The 22,350-nt window shown below is 38.2% G+C and overlaps 1 protein-coding gene across 1 annotated transcript in view; it reads left to right on the forward strand.

The window, feature by feature from the left end:
* Positions 1 to 1,093: 1,093 nt before the first annotated feature.
* The window catches only part of LOC117405928 (serine/threonine-protein kinase 24-like), a 42,492-nt gene continuing 21,235 nt past the window's right edge, over positions 1,094 to 22,350 (forward strand). The window contains exons 1-2 of the mRNA XM_034009465.3: positions 1,094 to 1,874; positions 21,304 to 21,534. Coding sequence (XP_033865356.1) covers positions 1,833 to 1,874; positions 21,304 to 21,534 — 273 coding nt within the window. The 5' untranslated portion in view covers positions 1,094 to 1,832. The remainder of the gene's footprint in view (positions 1,875 to 21,303; positions 21,535 to 22,350) is intronic.

A 22,350-nucleotide genomic window follows, 5' to 3' on the forward strand; every position in this document is an offset into this window, starting at 1 on the left:
TCCCTGGGACAATGTAAAAACCCCATTAAAAATACATGTGGTATGGCTTGGGTAGCTTGTTTTCTTGTTTCGAACACTTGATTCCAGTTGTTGGTGGACATTCGTATCAGCACAGAGAGTGACCAGTGCTTGCACCTCATCAGCGTCCCGAACCTTTCCTCTCGTCTACATACATCGATGTCAGCAATTTTTTCTTCACTTTTTCTTGGAATGACGCTTGAGCGTGATGATGAAATGCAAAAACCCCGCCCACAGCCTGCTTCTGCCTCGAGCCAGATTCAGATATGTTGCGAGGCTGGAGTTTCACGCTACGGGTCGGGTCGGGTGTTTTGCTAGTGCAAAACCACCCGAGCTGTGAGGGCCTGGGTGTGCAGGTGGAAAAGGGGTATAATGTGTTATAACCCAGGATCTGCCTGACACAGTGCTATAGTTTCAGTTCAGAGGTGATTATGATGTTATGATGTTCCTTTTAAAATCACTTTTATGTCACTTTGTTGTCTACACTCTTAAATGAACCCATTTGCTGTCTGGGATTTTATACACCTGCTGGGAGCCCAGTAAAGGCCAGTAAATATTTCTTCCGACTCTTAAGCTGGTTACCAGTTCATCAGCAATTGCTGGACTTTTCAGTGCAGGGATCTAGTCTGTTGTGCCAAATCTTTGCTTAACTCGTTGTATTAGTAACACATATGTCAAATGAACCTTCACAAATGTTCAAAGCACTTTATCAGTCTCGCTCAAAACACTTAGCATAATTATGGACAAAAGCTCCTGCATTAACAACAACAAATCATAGAGGAGCATCCTTATCTGCAAGATAATAGGTTGAAGAAGTCCTTCTACCCATAGTTTATTGTGTATTTTTCTTTTTTAAATGATTGGTTCTGTAAGTAGATGTTTTGCAGTACAGTTTGAATGTGAAGTGCAAGTTGGATATACTCATTTTTTATTATTATTATTATTATTATTATTATTTACTGATCATTTGTGATTTTGTGTACAAAATGTACACTTCTAACATGTTTGCTTCCTTAAAATGTATGTTTTGGCAAAACAAATACATATTGACACTTTCCATCCACAGGGGACAGATCTGTTGAGCTGCGGTTGTGCAACAGCCGTAGGGCGGGCGAGGGAGCGAGCTAGTCGGGCTCCCCCTGCAGGTAGAGTCGTGTCAGTGAGTCTTGATCCGCCCTGATCATGTCACAGTGACAGCGCTAACAAGATGGCGGAGGGCACTGGAGCAAAGTGAGGAGGACAAGACAATAATATAATACTAATAATAACACGGTCCAATATTCGTTAGCATTGATGTGGGTTAACGACGCACAGGTACTGCATCAGCCAGGCGCTGAGTACAACTGAGCAAGTGCACCCTGGCTTGTACGAGATAAATCAACGGAAAATTGTACCTAACCAAGGAAAAAGCCAGCGTTCCCTGCGTAAAAAAAAATGTCAAGCAACCTCAAGCCATCAGCGCATACGTTTTTATGTTAAACATGCACGACTGTGATCAGTATGCGTTGATTTAAACCGGTGTACATTTGTTCTTATTTTATTTTTGCAGAGGTGAATGTTTTGATCCATAAAAGCAAAGGAACCTTACATACCGTGCAACTGCAAGTGTAAACCAGATCTGGGTTGCTTAGTTGAAGACTGGGCACAATCTTGACTGATTTATCATTTAACTGTTGTGGGCATCTTGATTTCGGGAGGATCTGTTTTGGAAATCGAGGATAATAGGATATACCGAAAATAATTTTAAAGGAACGAGATTGGGGATTTGTATAGTCTGTTTTATTTTGTATTTCTAATTTAAATTACCCGACGCCATGGCTCACTCCCCGGTGCAGTCAGGCCTGCCTGGGATGCAGGTAAGATAATCACCTTTATTTTTATTTTTGTACAGTACATTTAAACAGAACATACAATAACACACATTGCAGTGTGTTGTACGTCAAATAACGAAGAGATGTGATTGTTATGGTTTATAGTGCAGCAGTACCATCAGCACGAATAAACAACTGTATCGTGACACGGAAATTAGAATGGTTTGCTTACTAAAACATACATTAAACTTGCGTCAACAATTTTTGTGTTTTAAAAGGCGTTGCATTTGGCAACTACTTGGATGTGGCAGTTTTCTGCGTAATAACAAATATCAACTATATAAGAAAGTGCAGAGGCATTGAGGCCTGTGATATTAAACCGGTTTGTGTTTCTGTTTCTCGGGCTCTTAAATAATCGAGATGCGCTTCGTGAGGGCAACCAAGCGAAACTGAAATCATTGTTATAGGGGACTGGGACATAACCTATTTAAATTACTTTTGTGTTCAATTTTACTAGTATGGCGTTTACACTCTGGGCACTGTGTAGGTGGTGACTTGATACCTATGCTCAAGTTTTCTCAGGTAAACCTGGTTTTGGATTAGACTTCAGAGACTTGAGCCTTAAGTAAATTAAAAATTCAGAAGGTGGCAGACGAATAAAAAGACTCATCATCTTGATCACTGATGAATGAATAGCTTATGAATTCTGTAATATTTATCAACACGTACTGTAGGTAGCTGTTGACGTATTTCCTTCTGTAATTCAAGTTTTAGGTTTTGTTAGGGTGTGTCAAGCAATGGGTTGCTACTAGGAGGATAAGGTGTGCAGAAACAAATGTGGTGGTTATGTTAAAGTATTTCTATTTGATTTGTTTGTGGGATGCCAGTTTTCCATTTGCACTGCATCATCAGTGGTGTCTGTGCGCTGTACGATGTGCTCATTACAGTATACCATACTTATTGATCAGTGGAAAATAAGTGCTTTGTCCTGGTTTAAAAAAAAAAGTGCAGATGACTGTACTCTTAAGACTGTTCAAATACATTTTCAAAATCCCAATGTTTAACATGATATTTTAATTTTGACATGGCCACAGTTTCCTGCACAAACAATTTCAAATTCTATGTTTGAGGATGTTAAACCAACTGTTAGCTAAATAGTGTTTTTTTTTTTACTACAGTATGAGAGTGCTAACCTTAACAATAAAGTTCTTCCAAGTAAGCAAAAAAAGTAACCACCAGACCAAACAAGGCAACTGTTCTTTTTATGCCGTACATGTACAGTGTTACAGAAAGGCTGCAGACGTTGTCTGCTATACTGTATTTAGCTACTGTAGTCTATAACATTAAGTGCACTACACAGAGGCACATTGCAGTGTCTGATGTCATGCACAGTGTTATCAGAACTAGCTGTGGTTCTGTGTGCCTGTCATATGTTTCTTTCAAGCTTCCTTGTGCACTCTGCTTGTCAATGGAGTTTGTTTGGTAGTACAGTGATCTGCACCATTTGCAGGTGGTGTCTGGTCTATTCACTCTTAGTTTTTTTACAGTGAGTATACATGGTGTGTACCTGCTTTGTTTGCATTATCACTGTTGCAGGTATATATGAATAGATAAAAAATAAAATAAATAAATAAAATAAGAAAATGGGGACTCTTTTTCTATCATTGAACCAAAGCATACCTGAAAGGTTTAATTCTGTCATATGTAGTCCTACTGCACTTTTTACCCTATAAATCAAGCTACAGTACACATATTGCTGCTATAGACTAGTTTAAGAAGTCTCCAGTGGTGAAAATGATGTCGGTGGCATTTTTGTTGGCTTTTCCTTGTAGCTGTGTTAAATTCCCACAGTTCATGCTAGGTTGGAGACTGTGGGTGAGATATATTATGAAAAGCAGGGCAGCATTTTCTGATATCCAATGAAGCAAGCGTTCTGCCTGATATCTGTCCAGATTGATTACAGTGAGATGATAAGTTTTTATTCTTTTTATGTGGTTATAAGAACGGAATTGACAGATTTAACTAAAATTGATACTGAAGTGAAATTCTAAATGATTGTTAGCCTATATATGGTTACGCAAAATGTAGCCTAGCAATCACAAGTTTAGACAGTGAGATCGGAAGAGAGGGTGGTATTACTGGAGGCCACTTAGAACAGCTGACCTGGGCTCAGTTCTAATTTCAATTACAGCAGAACTGTTTGCTGAAATTACAATTGCACTGCACTTCTATTCATTTACAATTAGTTACAGTAATGTTGCAGTAATTGCAATTATAATTACACTAAAAGGCAACAAATAGCTACACACATTAACATGTTTATTAAGAAGTGATCACAGGTACATATACAGAAATCTACTATAATGTTTTTTTTCAAACAAATGGGGTTGCTGAAAGTGTATGAAAATACAAGAATGTTCACTCACAAACACAACATGGACCTGTAAATACTTAAGCTTGGAACGGTGTGTATTTGAACTGTAATTGATCAATTATATAGTAATTACAAAAACAATTCGCAGATGTGCAAGGTTTAACTTCAATTACAATATAATTGCAATTAATTACAAAGTACACAACTACAATTGTAATTTACCCCAGGTCTGGAATACAGCACAGTAAATGTCACGGTAAATTATATATGTTACGGTAAAAATCTTAAATTTTACCAGTAAATGTCAACATTTACCAAATAAGGTGGTAAATGTCAGAAATTTATGAAACAATTGATTGTTTTTCGGACATTTACAGGTTAATCTTATTATTTACCAGTAAATGTCAGAAAATCACACTTTGGTTATGAGTATGACACAAAACACCACAAAGTCTGGCAGTGAATAAACATGTTTATTTGGATGTTTTAAGTGCCGCGAGACTTTATTCTATCTAGCTGGTGTTTTGCAAGCAGTGACTTTAGCTTTAACTCTTAAAACTGCCCCATTCACCCCCCCCCCCCCCCCCCCATTGGCTGCAGTACAGGGGGGAAATCCCCCCCAGCACACAAAAATGAAATTCAAGCTCTGATATGTAATGTATGTACGTATAAGACCCCACACAGAGGGCATTACCAGGCATCATACAATTGTTCGGGGAATGAGGCCCGTAACTTCAATGTTACAGCACAATTAACTATAATTTTTTATAATTTTTTTATAATTTTTTTTTTTTTTTTATAATTTAGTCGTTGCCAATTAGTTTTTATTATTTTTCTCCCCAATTTGAAATGCCCAATTATTTTTATTATGCTCAGCTCACCGCTACCACCCTTGCGCTGACTCGGGAGGGGCAAAGATGAACACACACTGTCCTCCGAAGCGTGTGCCGTCAGCCACCCGCTTCTTTACACACTGCAAACTCACCGTGCAGCCGCCTCAGAGCTACAGCGTCGGAGGACAACGCAGCTCTGGGCAGCTTACAGGCAAGCCCGCAGGCGCCCGGCCAGACTACAGGGGTCGCTGGTGCGCGGTGAGCCGAGGACACCCTGGCCGACCTAACCCTCCCTCCCCCCGGGCGACGCTCGGCCAATTGAAAGCTCCCGTCCACGGTTGGCTGTGGAATAGCCTGGCCTTGAACTCGCGATGTCCAGGCTATAGAGCGCATCCTGCACTCTAGCGAGTGCTTTTACTGGATGCGCCACTTGGGAGCCCCTAATTTTTTATTATTTGTAACTGAATTTATTTAGGTTTTCCTTTCACATAAGCACTCTAAAATGAACGTTCTATAAATATAGTCCTCCATACAATCTTCTCTATAAAATGTGTACAAAACAGTGTTTTTAAAACTGTATGCTTTTATTTGAATAAACAGAACAAAAGATTGTGAAAAAATGTATTATTATTATTATTATTATTATTATTATTATTATTATTATTATTATTATTAGTGCAGGATTCCTGCGGTACGGGGAAAAAAATGGTGTTAAATTTTGTGGGATGGGATTGTGCAGGAGTGAAGCTCATGGGAATGGGAGGGACCGGAAATAAAAAAAAAAATAAACCTCTCAGGATGGGCAGGAACGGGATTTAAGCTTCCAGGAGTGGGAAGGAACGGGACTACTGTGCCACCAGCAGACAGGAAGAGTGTTTTTTTGCTCTTTAGTCATAAAAGAGCCTATGACATGGAACTTGACTGTTACCGTAAACATACAAAATAATATTAACAGGTCTCACTTGAACATATAGTCACATTCATTTTACCAAATTATGTTTAATCGTGCTACAATGAATCAAATAATACCCTGAAATACAGAGGGCATTTCCTGGTGTGGAGCCAGGAGACTGTGAACTCGGGCTCCTTGCATCTGCCAGTATGGATGACAGCGACAGTGAAAGTGAGAGTAGCCTAATTTTGTCAGTTTCAGACACCAACGCGGATGGACCAGTGGGACAACAGATGTCCACGGAGAATCAGCATCTTGGCAACACGGAATGGTTAATAAAAACCCTTATGTTTAACAGATTGATACTTAAAATATTTCATATTGCCCGTAATTGTATAGTTATGTCAGTCCTTTAGTTAACAATATTGATACATAAATTATTGATACTAGCAGAATAACTGAACGCTGTGGATTGCTACAGGCATGTATTTAACATGGGTATGGGTATGTTGCGGAATAAAATTAGGATTTCGCGGACCTGTTTAAACATTACATAAACCTATGTAGACAGTATTTCAAAACACTATAAAGCCTAAAAATAGTGGTACTTGCTTCCTTACTAAAACAGAGTGCTGTCATTTGTTAAAGGCAAGCATGCAGCATCCCTCTGCAGTTGACTTGCCCATACATTGAGACTGCACGTTCTGCATCCACTGAATTGGTTCCAAGTTATAAAGATGTGGAAATCGATTAGAAACAGCCCAAAAACTCGGTTACACAAGGGCATCTGGCATACTTTAATAAGGGCAATGTATGCAGCACATTCGTTGTCATTATTTGTCCCATCCAATAATATATTTTATTAGTACCGAGTCAAAACATAGAGAATGTGGCTATTCGGGTCTAAAATTCCAACTGCGAAAAAAGTAAGCAGCAGGGGTCGCGATTTAGGTAGACCCCTACCTATAAACCCTAATTTTGTACATGGATACGAAAATATCTGTACATCCAAATAGTTGACCTCTGTTTATCACGGGTTGGGATGGGGCAGGATTTTTTTTGACAGGACAGGAATAAAAAACAAAAAAAGTAACGGGATGGGAAAAATTTGAATAGGACAGGATGGGACAGGATTGGAAATTATTACTCTTTCATGGGATGGGATGGAACAGTATTGGAAATGATTACTCTGTCATGGGATTGGATGGGACAGGAACATTTTTGACAGGATGGGACAGGACTGAAGTTTAATTCCTGTGTCACTCTCCAGTTCTGTGTGTGTGTGTGTGTGTGTGTGTGTGTGTGTGTGTATGTATGTATATATATATGTATATATACACACACACAGGCAGCAGTGTGGAGTGGTGGTTAGGGCTCTGGACTCTTGACTGGAGGGCCGTGGGTTCAATCCCAGGTGGGGGGACATTGCTGCTGTACCCTTGAGCAAGGTACTTTACCTACATTGCTCCAGTAAAAACCCAACTGTATAAATGGGTAATTGTATGTAAAAATAATAATGTGATATCTTGTAACAATTGTAAGTCGCCCTGAATAAGGGCGTCTGCTAGGTAATAATAATAATAATAATAATCAGGGATGGCCAATTTGTGAAAAAAAACTTGTTGTCCAAGGGACAAAATGCTAGAAAAATATACTTGCCCCCTCCCCATCGCACAAAACACACATAAAAAAGTAGAATATAACTTGTAGGATTTTGGTTTAATTTAACAGTGAACACACCAAGTCAATAAGTGATTAACCCTTTGCGATCCTATGTCGGACCAGGTCCAACATTACAATTTTCCCTTTCCGGTCCTATGTGGGACCCTGTCCGACATCATCAAAAAGACGTAAAACACAGGTCTGTAGTTGTTTTTTCTCCGGAAAAAGGAGAGAAAACCATTCAGTGGCCGAGTGAGACCGATAGGAGCCAAGAGAAGCCTGGGAAAAAAAAAGGGGGATCTGAGCAATACACATAGCCCCGGCACCACAGAGATAACACGGACATAACAAACAAGATAGCTGCTTCTGCATCTAGCAATCAAAAAATATCACGGACTACACATTTAAAAATAGATTTCCATCACTTGCATTGCTAGTACTAGATTTCTTCTTCCTGGTTAGGCTAATGAAACTTTTGCAGATCTAAATGTGTGTTTTGCAGTGTAGAATAGCAGTAAAAGAGTTTGTCAACTGTGGTAAGATTCAGGTGATCCTTGACCCATCTCACCCATAATAAAAAGAGTATAATTATGAAAATACAACTGTTTTAGTTTATGTGCATGCGCTGCATTTGTATAATTAGAAATTAGAACTGTGTCTCACAATGTGTTTTGTCTTTTGCTACAGTTTCTAAATTAGCAAATGGAAAAAGAGCTCCCACCTGTATGGGATTTCTGTATATATTTAAAAATAAAAAATAAAGATCAACACAGCCACTCATGGTCCTCTGTTTACTTCTGGCTGTCAAAAAACTTTTAAACAGAGTTCAGATTAGGATGAGACACAAGCTGCCAAGTAGTGATCTCTAGCTAAAGTCGTTGGTGCTGGGAAGTGAGTCAATTGGGGTCTAATAAATAAAACTTTGATTTGTTATAATCCTAGTTTTTTGTTATGTGGAATGTAGGGTTGGAATTGCCCTGGCTCCGGAGCATGGAGCTGGAGCAGAGCTTGCCAGTTTTTGAGCTGAGTCTCAGCATTCTGTTTGGTCGTCTGGGCATTTAACAAAAAACTCCCAAACAGCAGAGGGGTTTCGAGACATTTCTTTCAATACAGCTTACGCTACAACGCTTTGCTTTCAAGATGGTGAATGAAGAAATTTAAAGGTTTGCCTCTGGATAACACGAGCTGAAGCAGGGAGGGGCGGACGGTGCTCAGTTTTCAAAATTCGAATTATTAGTGTTAGCTTATATTTTGTATTTTTCAAACATATTCTACCATAGCACTTCTCTTATACTTTCTTGTGCACTAGGTATGCAGTACATATTTTACTGAAGCAGTACATATTTTACTGAAGCAATACAGTCGTTAGAGATACAAGCCCGCTCCATATACGCCAGCAGCGCCATGTAGAGTTGATACATACGATTTGGTAGCGGATTTTAATAACAACTTTTGTTTACTTAATATGCATTATACAGATCAAAATATCGAATTTTGCATGCGAGTGACATTTAATGTGTGATTTATAGTATTCACACATTGTCAAACAGTTTCTGTTAACAGAAAAAAAAATAATAATAATACAGTGCGTGAACCTGTCTGACGAACCTTCAGAGCAGGGTTCTCCCCAGACCTTTTCAGCCGCACCGGCCGCCCAGCTAAGTGGCTGTCGCCGCCCGGCTGAAAAAACCTGACCCGCCCGTCTTGCAGATGCTACTGTTCCTTTAACAATAAGGACTGATTGCGCTTCTCGCAGACTAGATCAGTTGCGCGTTGCTGGGTGAAAAAAAAAATCTTGGAACCACATGACAGCTGTGTTACGTCTTGACACAACATTTAACCAATCAGATAGTTGAAGGGGTGAGTTTTCTGTGTTAAAGCTAAAACGTTAAGAATGACCAATTATTTTCAAAGTGACAATGAATGCAGGTGGTCAAAATAAGCCGGCGATTGCCTAATACTATATTTGCGGTGGCTACTTAATCAAAAAAATATTAAGATTATTTTGGGGTTTTATCATTGTCTATTTTTTGTTGTATTATTCTACTGTAAGGTGATATATAGGCCTAGTACATAATAGCTGTACATATGCACCCAAAAAAAAAAAAAAAAGCGTGTTCCTTTTGTTGTGATATCATAACAATATGTACACAAGTGCTTGTGAGAGATATTGGGGGTTCATATAGAGAGGCTGTGCGCCTTTAAGAAGAAAGGCGTGATGGGATATCAGCTGAACACTTGTCAGCTAACATACAAATGCTTAAGTGCAGAGGTGCTGGATTATTACACTCATGCAGCAGGTATGATGGTGACCAAACGTGTGTGAGTACTGTTGTGTTAAAAAAAATGGTTAAAATGAACATTTGCATTCAAAAAATGTAGAACAGCGAAAAACAAACATAGACGTGCATTAACAAAATGACTTGAAAACATAAAGAAAACAATGTAAATGAAGCAGTCAGCTCAATAATTAAGTTAGTTGTTTGTTTTTTTTTGAACTCCAATAACCCTACGTTATCTTTCCCCAGTCAAATCGTAGCATGCCTAAATAAGCACGGTAATGTAGAACATAAAAAAGCACAACCAGATATTGTCAACAAAAGACAGCACATTATTCAAATTCTTTGTCGTATTATATATCTATATATCTCCCACACAAAGCTATTTTTCCTATTGCTGATTTAGAAACTATTGCCAGGTGGTAAACCGGTGCAAGGCAAAATGGGTTGTGATACGTATTTCTCTTTTCTGTCAACTGTGTAGTTTCTGACTGATGCAGTCATTTTTTTATTCCCCTTCAAATACATGTATATATATAAAAAAAAAAGTTTTCGGATATTTGTCCCAGGACTCAATTATTATATCTTTTTCCTTATTAAAGTGTATTTTACTGTACAGTTAACTGCATTGTATATTATTATTATTATTATTATTATTATTATTATTATTATTATTATTATTATTATTACACCAAGACTGAAAATTGACCATAAAAAAATATTTAGTTTATGAGCTATGGAGTGAAAAATGAAAGCATCATTTTTGTATCCACTCCCCACTTTGCGAGCTGCAGATAATTGCAGGAAGTGTCACACAGCGTGATCTTTATTCTTGTAGGCCTAGTTAGTTCAAGAGGTAATATTTGAGCAATTATAAATAGCAAGAAATAAATCACTTTTTCTAAGCTGATTTCGCAATGAAACAGAGTACATGACAGGCAGAACTTTCCAATCTCAATGTATTTTCTATTTCTTTTTTTTGTTTACAGAGGCTGTTTTTGTAAAAATGACATATCTGGTGGTTATAGTACTTTTGCAGGAAGGCATGAGAATACTTCAAGTTATATAAAAATGTTGTCATTTTTATTTATTTTTATCAAAAAGTGTACAATGCCCTCAACCTCTCCCCCCCCCCCCCCCCCCGCTTTAGCGCATGCTTTGTAAGCTTTCAGAAAATGCTGATAATTTTGATTGGTCCCTAATATACAAGGAGAATACAGTCTAGATTTTTTAAAATTTGTTTAAAGTTTAATAGAAAAGAAAAAATGAAATCTTAAAACCAGATTTGGCATTCTGGCTGAGCTACTGGAGCTAGCAAAGCCAGAACACGGCCAATCATAGTGGAATGTAATAACAAAGAAACACAAGTGACTAAATATTGTTGTTGCACAACGTCCCCTTTTTTCACATTTATTTGAAGTGTTTATTTAAGTTTGAAAGTAATGTTTACTTTATGAAAATGTGTCTATGGCCACTTTTATTGCAACAGTGTCTACAGTACTGTTTTTTTATTTATCGTAACTACTGTGTGGCATCCTGTGTTTTGTAGTTAATTCACTTGGGTAAAATAAGGCACCTGGGCTTACTTTGTCTTCATTGCAGTGTCACATATCATGGCCTTGATAATGTTTTGCAAATAAACAAATATTTGAATGCTTGTCTGAACCTTGAACGGCTATCCAAATGTAAATTCCGAGTTCGTCCTAGCACTAGTATTTTGTTAACCAATGTAATACATTTTCAGGTGTGATTTCCTGATCTGTTTGTTGTTTTTTAGAGCATACATTTTGTTACTGTACCTGCCTTTTGGAGAGGCCAGGACAGAGCAAGTTATTCACCAATTGTGTGGGTGAATTGTAGTGAAGAAATTAAGCTGACAAATGGTTTTTGATTCAAAAACACTATGTACAAGAAAGGTATACCTCCAATACAATCATGTAAGCACGAGATTTAAACTGACTTGGGACAAGGCCTCAGTACAGCTCAGTGCATATGTTTGTATTAGAAAGCACGGATATCCATGGAGTCAATTCGAAAGAGATGAAAAGACTGACAAAACTTTACAATGTTTGGCATTTATACCTTTGTAAGCAATTGTTGACTCCTCTTGTCTTTCAGTTCCCCTCCCCCATCTCACACTATCTCTGCTAATCTCCTGCCTTTTGGCGTTTAGCTCCGACACTTATCTGTGACTTTCAGTCGTGTTAGGCTGTGCCAAACTGCACATAGCTGGCTTTGCTGATGAGAAATGAAAGAATTCAAAACTTACACAATACTGTATAGAAATTAATATAAAAGCAACGGAATTAGTAAAACTTAAAATTAATAACATAATTAATACCTCATGCAGAAAGCCATTACTACAGTATCCTGTTGTTTATTCCTGTAATTATATTACAGTAGTCTTAACATGTTTTCTTTATTGAGGCTATTCTGCCCAAGTTAATTTACACAATCTGCTTCAGCCCGAGGTACAGTAGACTTGAGTTACAGGGAAGTAAATGAGTGACTTATCCAAATTTGCAATGTCAGGTTTTATTTATTTAGTCTTACCAATCGACCAAACCACGTCTCATCGTATGAAAATGCAAAACAAGTGTAGATGCGATTTACTTAAAAACACAGCCCTGGTTTTGCTACTGTACTTGATTTCATTTGATACAGTATATTCTTTCTCCAATGGACTGAATTTAAATTGATTCCAGCAAAACTAATGCATTGTTAAGCTATTAAGAAAGTATTGTGTTCTTTTGTTTTCACCAAACATCTTAAGGTGAAATAGCAAAGCCATGAATAGTTACAGTAGATTTATGGTGAAAAAAACAAACAAACAAAAATACAACACTATGAGACTAAATGTAGCAAGACGTTAAACCCAGTGGTCAGTACCACAGTCTGTCATACAGTATTAAAGATCTTTACTTAGTTTGGCACATACTTGCACTGCATGTTTAGACCCACATCAAGTATTCACATCTTAATTAAAATGTTATGTACAGTACAGTAGTAAACCTGGCACATGCTTCCTGGAAAGATTTGACTAGTTTCATACTGTACAATGTACAGGCCAAATGCTTTTCTTGAAGAAGTCAAGTGATATTTTTTGGAGCAAACAAGCTGGGGGTCATGATCTTTTACCATTCTTTGGCAGGTTCTCTGGGATTTCCTTCAAGTCCCACTCAGCCAATCAGTATACAGAGCAGTCCAAGTGTTCTAAGATCAATGGCACTGATGATGTCATTTCTATTAAGTCAAAAGTGTTTCCTTGGATATATGCACACAGTATATGGATGACAAGAAAAACTGCTTACAGAAACATCCTGTTGGAATCGCCTTCAGACAGAACGGAAAAGCTGTTTAATTATTACAGCATCTGGAAACTAGGTGGTTATCTACGCATTAAAAATACAACATTGAAGTCGATTTTCATTTGAGCCGAAGTGTGCTACAGGATCAACTACCAGCTGGATGCGAGAAGAAAACACGTCTGTCTTATGCTGGCATAAGGGATGGATTCTCTTCTGCTCTGTGGGACTAGAAGGTTATGATTACAAGTAGGATTCATATATCCTATGGTACTGTATTTTGTAAGTGATGATATTATAAAAAAAAAAGAATAAATAAATAAATGAAAAAAAAAGAAGGGGAAGGGAAGAACTAAATGCCTATACATTCAAAGCTTACACAGGAGCCTGAAGGATGAAGGTCGCATTCTGTCACATTAAATGCAAATGCAGTGGACAGTATTTTTATTTTATTTTTTTTAAATTTGGATTGACCAATTATTTTTTTTTTTATTTTCCCCCAATTTGAAATGTCCAATATGTTTTTTCTTTCCTCATCGCAGCGAGTTGTTCTGAGGGTGTGTGAGCGTCCTCCGATCTCACAAGCCTAAAGCCAGAATCACTTTTACGCCGAGCAATCCAGAGCAGAAGTGGGCGGCCTATCGATCCTGGAAGACAAGAGATCAGCCCTGCTTCTTATCCACTCTGAATATGCTCGGTGTCTGGCCAGTAGGGTTTTCTGTTTCACGATGAGGAGAGAGTCCCTGCCGGTTTCCCATATCCCACCCCGGGCGCATCAGAGCCAACGTGAAGTCCCCCTCGAGGTCCCCAGCAAAGTTCAGCCTCTTTGCACAGCCTGGACGTGAACTGACGCCATCCAAGCTGTGTGACTCATCCTGCATTCCCACGGCAGCGCTTTAACTGGATGAGCCACTCGGGGACCCCTGTTTGTTTTCAGTCTTTGTGATTTTATTTATTTATTTTATTTTTTTGCATGTAAGGTACAGCGCATGACAGTACTTGAATGTGCTGTACAACACATATGATCACAGCACTTGTTTCATTGCTTCATGCCTGTCTCTTTTACCTTCTGTGAGGTTTTTAAAGGATTCAAGAACAGAAAAATAAACGTAAGGAGTACAGTTGGTGAAGGTGCGCTTCTAGGCTCCGAGTTGTCAATGCAGAATACTGAAGCATGTTGAAAACATTTTTTTTGCTCCCTTGGACTTTAGTGTTGCACAATAGCCACTCATTGTTGTTTTTACCTTGTGTGGTATTTGTGTTGTGGCATTGCAGACATTGGTGGTCGTGAGTAGTGCCAGACATGGGGTTGGGACTGAAAGGGAAACATTCCTAATGCAGAAAAACTGCCGGCAGCACCAGGGCTGCCATTGTCTTAACCAGAATTGTTTTTTTTTTCTGGCTTTGAGCTGATTAAACAGACTAGTTTGCAGAGAGCTTCAGGAGGCTTTAGCGATTGTTTCAAAACTGCAGCTGAATTCTGGGATTGGTGCCCCATTTCAGTTTTCTCATTCCATTGTCGTGTTGGAACCCTGACTGACAGAGTGACCAACATGTTACAATAGCAGTGCTTCACCTCTGTGACCTCTTTAAAATGAAATGTTTCTGTTCAGGGCTACATTTAGTGGTTCCCTTTTTTACAATGTTTTCCTGACGGAGAATTACTCTATCTGCCAAATCCACAAACAACCCTTGAGTGGTCTTTTCACTGTGCCAAGTTAATGGTTTTTCAAACTGAGAAAGCACATTTCAGTGAGCATTTACACTGAGGTGTTCGAGCTGAATATGTATTTCTGGGTGTGGTAGGAAAACCATGATAACCAACCTATTGGGATATTGTGATTAGTATGATTTATTATTTTCCACATCCTCATACATTTTGAATTAATAAGCACTTAATATTTTGCTTACTGGATGTAGCCCAGCTAGGAAATCTCATTGACTGCCAGGTTTGGATAGGCACAGTCAGAGTACTTGATTTGCATACAGTATAGCCTGTGGAAGGGCTGGATTTGAAACCCAAATCTCTGCTCCTTCCTGTAACTATTCCACAATATCATCTTTCCTCTGAATAACCATATTCGGACAGCAGGATTATCACAAGGACTGCGAGTTGCCATGCAGCACTGTCTCTCACTTACAATGGAACGGTGCATTGCCCATTAAAGCAGGGTGGTTTGTGCAGGTGCATGTTACAGTTAGTTAAACTAGTGTCCTGTGTCGCACAACCATGATTTGATAAAAAGGTAGCTTCTTTCACAATTTAAAGATCATTCCGTTCGCTAAAGAACAACCCTAAAGGCCACCACACACTAGAAACGACCTGATAAGACACCGACACGATTTCGTCGTGTCGGTGTCACGTCGGTTTAGTGTGCGGCTGAAACCGACACGAAACCGATGGATTTTGCTCATTGGCGGAAATCGTGTCTGTGTCTTATCGGGTCGCTCTAGTGTGCGGTGGCCTTAACAGAAAACAGTATTCACAGTGTGTACAGTACAGTAGGATATTCTCACACTCAATGTCTTTGCAAACTATATATTTTTTGAGGTAAAACTAAAAATTCGAAAGTTTTCTGCTGATGCCTTCTTTTACAGCAATGTTTTAATCTGGTATCATAGCCTGTTTTTTTTATTTTTGAAAATAGTCTGCTTTAACACATGCTCCAACAAGGGAGATGTTTATAAAAAAAAAAAAAAAAATTATAATTTATATAGGAAAACCGTTATGTGGAACAAGGCTCCTAACTACTCACAGCAATTATAACCCTAGTGATGCACAGAGCATTCTTGTTACAGACAATCACAGTGCCTCTGATATGAGAAGCAAATTACCTTGGTAATCCTTGTAGTTTTGTGAAGAACATCTCAAATCGGTATCTGGGTCGAAGGATCAGTGGACTGGAGAGCTGCGGTTCCACCCCTTACTGTAATAAATGTTGAGTATTTCAATATGTAGACAAATACAGATGTTGCCTCTTTGGTAGAATTCAACTTACTGGCTTACTGTACCATTCTGGCGGAATGTGAAATGTTATTTTGGTTAGGTTTCAATCTCAAACTTTTAAACTGTCAGAAATCTTTTAACTTTTTGTATCATTAAAGAAAAAAAAATCTCAATCAGTTTCTGATATTGAGATGGAAAAATCAGTATCGAACCAAAAAAAGTGTAAGTCGGTGCAATACAACATTAACCAGTTAGGTACTCCAGGACAAGTCATTTGTAATATTATAACTACTTGGGTTAACCAAGGGCTCTTTCTGCGACTTAACAGACAATGGGGGTTTCCGTGCTTCACAGACCTGCAGTATTAAGCCTCACTTCCACTTTTAATTATTCCGCCTCGGCAGCCACAGTGCATGAGCTTGCTGTTGAAAGGAAAACGGGCAGTCATTTCTGAACACATACATTTCCACAGTTCTTCCATTGTAATTAAAGAGTAGCACATTGTTAGCTTGCCCCGCTCTAATTTCAGGCTGTCCCAGCCCTCAACAGTGGTGGCGGTCCTGACCTCTCAGGCTGAGTGGCCCCTCTACATCATCATACTGTAGAATTGAAAGAAATTGGTTCAGTAGAGATTTCAAAAGCTTTGCGTTTGGGGTTTGGTCAGCATCCTGAAGTACAGGTGTCGGGGACAGACACAGTTAAAGTCTTGAAACAAAAAAATAGTTGGCATTGTTCAAATATTAGTACGAGGTCCACGGAGTGCAAAAAAAAAAAAAAAAAAAAAAACTGAGATGAAGTTGAGGGTGTTGTTACCCATACCAGACTAACGCATAAGATCACTTTTATGTATGTTTTATATTGTTTTTTTCAAGCAGTGAAATTCAAGTCTGGTTGTGAAGTTATAGTCCACTGAAGTCAGAAAATTGGTCTTTTATTGTATCACAAGTTACAAATATGGTGATAAACAGCTTAGTTAATTATTTAAATCAAGGGCTTGTTTTATTTAATTTGATTGTTGTCTGAATAGAAAGCCTTTTTTTTTTCAAAATTGGCAGAAGAGTTGCCTGGTACTTATTTTGCACATTTTTACAGAGAGCTAGTAAGATTTTTTTTTTTATCATTATTGGTGTTGTTTATTGCAAGTAAGGTGTATCTGTGTTTTAGTAGTTCTGCTTACAGTGTATCTTAAAAACATTTTAGGTTCTTGTATGGATTTTTATTATTATTATTTGTTTATTTAGCAGACGCCTTTATCCAAGGTGACTTACAGAGACTAGGGTGTGTGAACTATGCACCAGCTGCAGAGTCACTTACAATTACGTCTCACCTGAAAGACGGAGCACAAGGAGGTTAAGTGACTTGCTTAGGGTCACACAATGAGTCAGTGGCTGAGGTGGGATTTGAACCAGGGACCTCCTGGTTACAAGCCCTTTTCTTTAACCACTGGACCACACACCCTCCAAAATCTAACAGTACCCTTCACTTTGACTTGTGACCTAAAAAGTTTTGTTTTTCAAAAGATGAAGACGTAATGCTTTAGGGAAGGAAATAAGACTATTGCATAGCAGTTTCACCCATTCCAGGTTTTACTACAAGCTTGATTAGTCACAGTGTACAGGTAACAAGCTCAGGTGTGTCTTATTAGTAGGGTTGGGACAATTTACGATAACTCAGTAATATCGTATCAAACAGAAGTCACGATAAAACAATTGCATTATAAAAATAATTAGAGTTGTTGGAAATGTACAATATTGTATTCATTATAACTATTTAATGACGCTGAATTTATGCTATTTTTCGTTTTAATTATTCCACAAGTAATTCCAAGTGTTCCAGCTGTTCTAGTAATAATGTAAATAAAAGCCTAAATAGAAGTGGCACGAGAGGCAGCACTTTTTTTACCGTTAAAATCACAGTCGTGTATGGTGGCTGAGAGGTGCAAAAATAGTTTTTTCATGCTTTCCCATGACGGGTTTTTCTTGAAGCCTTTTGTCTTACAAATACTAATTCAATGTCATTTTTAAAATATATACATATATATTTAGTTTGCTTAAACTAATTTTGTGGTAATGTCCTTGGGTGCCTAATTCCATTTTTTTTCTCTGAATTCCGTGATTCCGTCCGTGTTCTCAGCAACGCAGATTTCATAGGGCCCTATATATATGGTATTTTAGCAGAAAGGGAAATACATTTTAAATAAATTCAGCGGTATAAATGTGAATGGTGTGTTTTTTTTTATATATATATATAAACTGGACACTTAATTACCCCAGGTAACATATCCTTGGTTTAGCGAGGGACTACTGTGTTTTATATTTGTGTAACCAGCAGAATTTAAATGTGCAAACACTTGAGCAGTAGTGGCTGTCGATGAAGGCTCTACCGTGTGACAGTTGACCGTGACTGGAGTTATGCGTCCCGAACTGCTAAAATGTTCATAGTGTTCACATACTGTACATAATTGGAGATAAAAGTACTTTATTAAACAAATAACCTTTTTACTTGTCAAATAACCTTTTTAGTTATGGTATATCTGGACAGTGCCAGATATCTGAATGGAGCAATATTACTGAATTGTCCGTGTCTTGATTTGCTGTTGTTGAAAGATGAGCTCCAGTCGAGCTGATAGGCTGTGATCGGCAGACTCGGCAGTTGCGGGTACTGATCAAGTAGGGATTGGCTGGTTTTGGTGGATGGTAAAATACATTTGGACCAATTGTTTCTTTGTTTTAAGGATTTGCTGTCTTGTAGATGTGAACTGAGCTTTCAATACAGCAAGTCAAAATGAAGAAGCCATCACTTGTGCAGATTGATGTTAAGTTTGATTTACAATTGATGCCATGTTCCAGCGGGCATCTACTGTCTGTTTGATTTGTTTTTCAGTCGGCTCTCTGAGGAGGTGATTGGCCTTGTCCTCGTCCGACGCCTGTTCAAAAGCTTCTCACGCTTCTTTCTGTTCAGTGTTCAGTCTGTTCATTCATTCATTCATTCATTTATTTTCCCCTCACTGAATTATTCTGTTCAGTTTTGAATTGCCACAGCATCATTTTAGCATGGATATAGGACTAAGTGTACAGTACAGTAAGCCCTGTCTCAGCTCAGGTGTGTCTAATTTAGCTTCAAACCTCTACAATCATTATTTTACTAATAATTGCCTTTCTGCTGGGCATATATATTTGAAACTGGGCGTGTTTTCTTACAGTAATATTTCAGTGCTATGCTGTTGAAATGTTCATAACCTTTTTTCATATAAAAGTCCCTGAAGATGCAGCCCTTTACAGCAGAGTAGGGTGAGTCCCTTTCCAACTAGAAACCACTTAATGTGGAACAGGCGAATTAGACAGACCAAAGTATTCAGGAGTCTACAGTTTATCTAAACCATGGCAGGTCTAAATACAGTATCCCCCACTGTGCTGGTATTATACTTGAGATCAGCCACTATTTATAGCAACTGAATCGAACCAGCATACAAAGGTAGGTATATCTAAGACTTTCAGACCCACAGTACCCTCAAACTTGTATGTTTTTTAAAGTGTAAAATAAAATAAATATTTAAAAATAAGACCTTATTTGCTGTCCTCCACGCTGCTTCAAGTCGTGAGAAACTATTTCTGATATCTTGTGGCTTACTATAGCAGGATATTACAAAAATGAATTTCCTAAATTTAGTGAATACCATTTAAAAGTTTACACATGTTCGTGTATTCCAGTAAGGGGCTGGGTGGAAGGTAACTTGTATTGGTGAGCACTGCAACATTCATTTTATTCTTAGTGATTATAGTGAACAAAAGAATTCCACAAATGGTATCGGTCATGCACTTCCAATTGTTATGTAGCCTAGGTCTCAAATGTGCAGTTTTGCAAAGCGTTGTTGTAAAAATGACAGCCGGTACTACTGTAGGGTAAACATTTCATTCTGCTTGCCTTGCCTTCCAGGGAAATTGTTACTGCTTTACTTCCTAGATTTGTTTCACCACAGCAGTGTATTTGGGTCAAAGATGAAAGCAGTGCTTGCAAACAGATTTATTTAACCTAGTGTAGTTCCAGATATTGCGTTTTAAAACAAATGCATGCTTTCTAAAACATATTTGAGACCTAGTGTAGTGAATAGATATGGATGAGGGAAATTGCCTGTTCACTGTAGTTCTTTTAAATGTTGTCCATTTTCTAACTTCAGTTGGTTGGAACATTTAATCCAGAGAGAAATCAAAATCAAAAAAAAAAAAAAAAACACCTTCAGGCAGTGCTACAGGGAGACTGGTCACATATTGAATCATGTTCACCAAGAGTTTAGCATCTGTGTTCTCTTTACACACATTTTTCATCCCAAATATGAACTGGCACCTCCAGCATTTTGATGGGATGGGTTCAAACTATACATAGATTCAACTAAAAATAACAACTGACGATCATGCTCAAAAAGTGCATGAGACACGAAACATTGAAACAGCAACCCACTCAGTGGCCAATGATTTAAGTTTGAACTGTTAGAGGATCTCAAACTTTCATTGGTAACAAAATGGGGGCTCCCCTTAGGAATCAAATATAATCTTTAAAAAAAAAAAAAAAAACATTCCCAAGGGAAATCATGATCTTTAAATGCTAGCCTATGACTGCACTTTAGAAATTTTAGAAATGTTTTAAGACTTGGAGAGACACCTCAAATATAGCGCTGTCAAAACAAATTCCTATCTTTAATGGTTTAGGAGCATGCAAGTCTTCCTTGATGAATTATGTTCTCCCCTTTTATGCCTGTAACTGATCAATTTGCCAGTCTTGAACACAGTTGTCTATTCACGTATCAGATTGTATCTGATCACCCAGCTCAAGTGCCCCTAGTGAGCAATGCACAGTGTACAGGAAGTGTGCTGGCTGAGCTTCAGGTACTGTAATCCTAACAGGAGCTCCGTGTGCACAACAGAGCAATCAATTGCAAAAAGATTCATGCTATAATATTAATTTTATTTATTTATTTTTATTAATTTAAAAAAAATGTTCATTTTTAAAATGAGGGGAAATGTATTAAAATGTAATATTTTTTCTATTTGGAGGATAACACAGAAACTATGAATCTCCATGTCTGTCATTTTAGTATGCAATACAACATATACTGTACTAAAATACTGCCTCAAAACCTTTTCTTTATTTTCCTAATACATTTTTTTTGCTTTGCTTTCAACAGAATTTAAAAGCAGATCCAGAGGAACTGTTCACTAAGCTGGAGAAGATTGGCAAGGGCTCCTTTGGGGAAGTTTTTAAAGGCATTGACAATCGGACTCAGAAAGTAGTGGCTATAAAAACTATTGACCTGGAAGAAGCCGAAGATGAAATAGAAGACGTTCAGCAGGAAATAACAGTACTGAGCCAGTGCGATAGCCCCTATGTAACCAAGTACTACGGATCTTATTTAAAGGTACGTTTCCCTCCATGGTTTGGTAGCACCGCATTGATAATGTTTGTGACAAGGAAAGCTATACAGTTTATACTGGTTGCTATTTTTGCCCTCTGCAAGCAGCCATGCATACAGAAGCAGCAGACAATGCTGATTTGCACCCCTTGTTGATGCCTGGCCTTTTGGGAGGCTCCTCCTCCTCCCCTGTCAGCACTGGATTTCTGTAGGTCTGGTAAAACACCTGGGTCCACTGTGTCAGCTGCAGAGAAATCGTGTCACAGCATTCCTCTTGAAGCTTGAATCATAATTACAGAAAGCATGCCTCCACTTTCTGAAGGGATGCTACTAAAAGTATTGCAGCTACTTTTGTCCACTGGAATTGGACTTGTAGGCCAGAACTTTGAATATTTAGGCCAAATTTATAATATTTGTAACCAGAATCTCTAATTAAGCAATAAATATTGTGAAGAAATACTGCAGTACCAATGCATTCATGTAGCTGCCTTACTTGTGGTTATGCAAGATTAACTTGATTTTATATATCTGTGCAATAAACTAAAACCTGTGAAGAAGCCCCATTGTAGTTGCAAGGGGTTTTCTATGTGAATGTTGTACTGTGTAGAGCACGGCTGCTATATGACTTTGTTGCCTGAAACGCTGCAGAAACAAGCAGCTCAGTGTGACACAGCTATTAGTTACGCTCCACATCCTGTACATTGTTGGTTACGTGCAGTACTGCAGTCAGCACTCCTTGAGAATTAGACAAATCACAGGATGATTCATTCATTGTAGTATGTGGCTGATATTTTGGTATCTCAGTATGTCGTCAAAGTGTAC

This window comes from Acipenser ruthenus, chromosome 9 (assembly GCF_902713425.1).
Source record: "Acipenser ruthenus chromosome 9, fAciRut3.2 maternal haplotype, whole genome shotgun sequence".
NCBI classification, from domain to species: Eukaryota; Metazoa; Chordata; class Actinopteri; order Acipenseriformes; family Acipenseridae; genus Acipenser; species Acipenser ruthenus.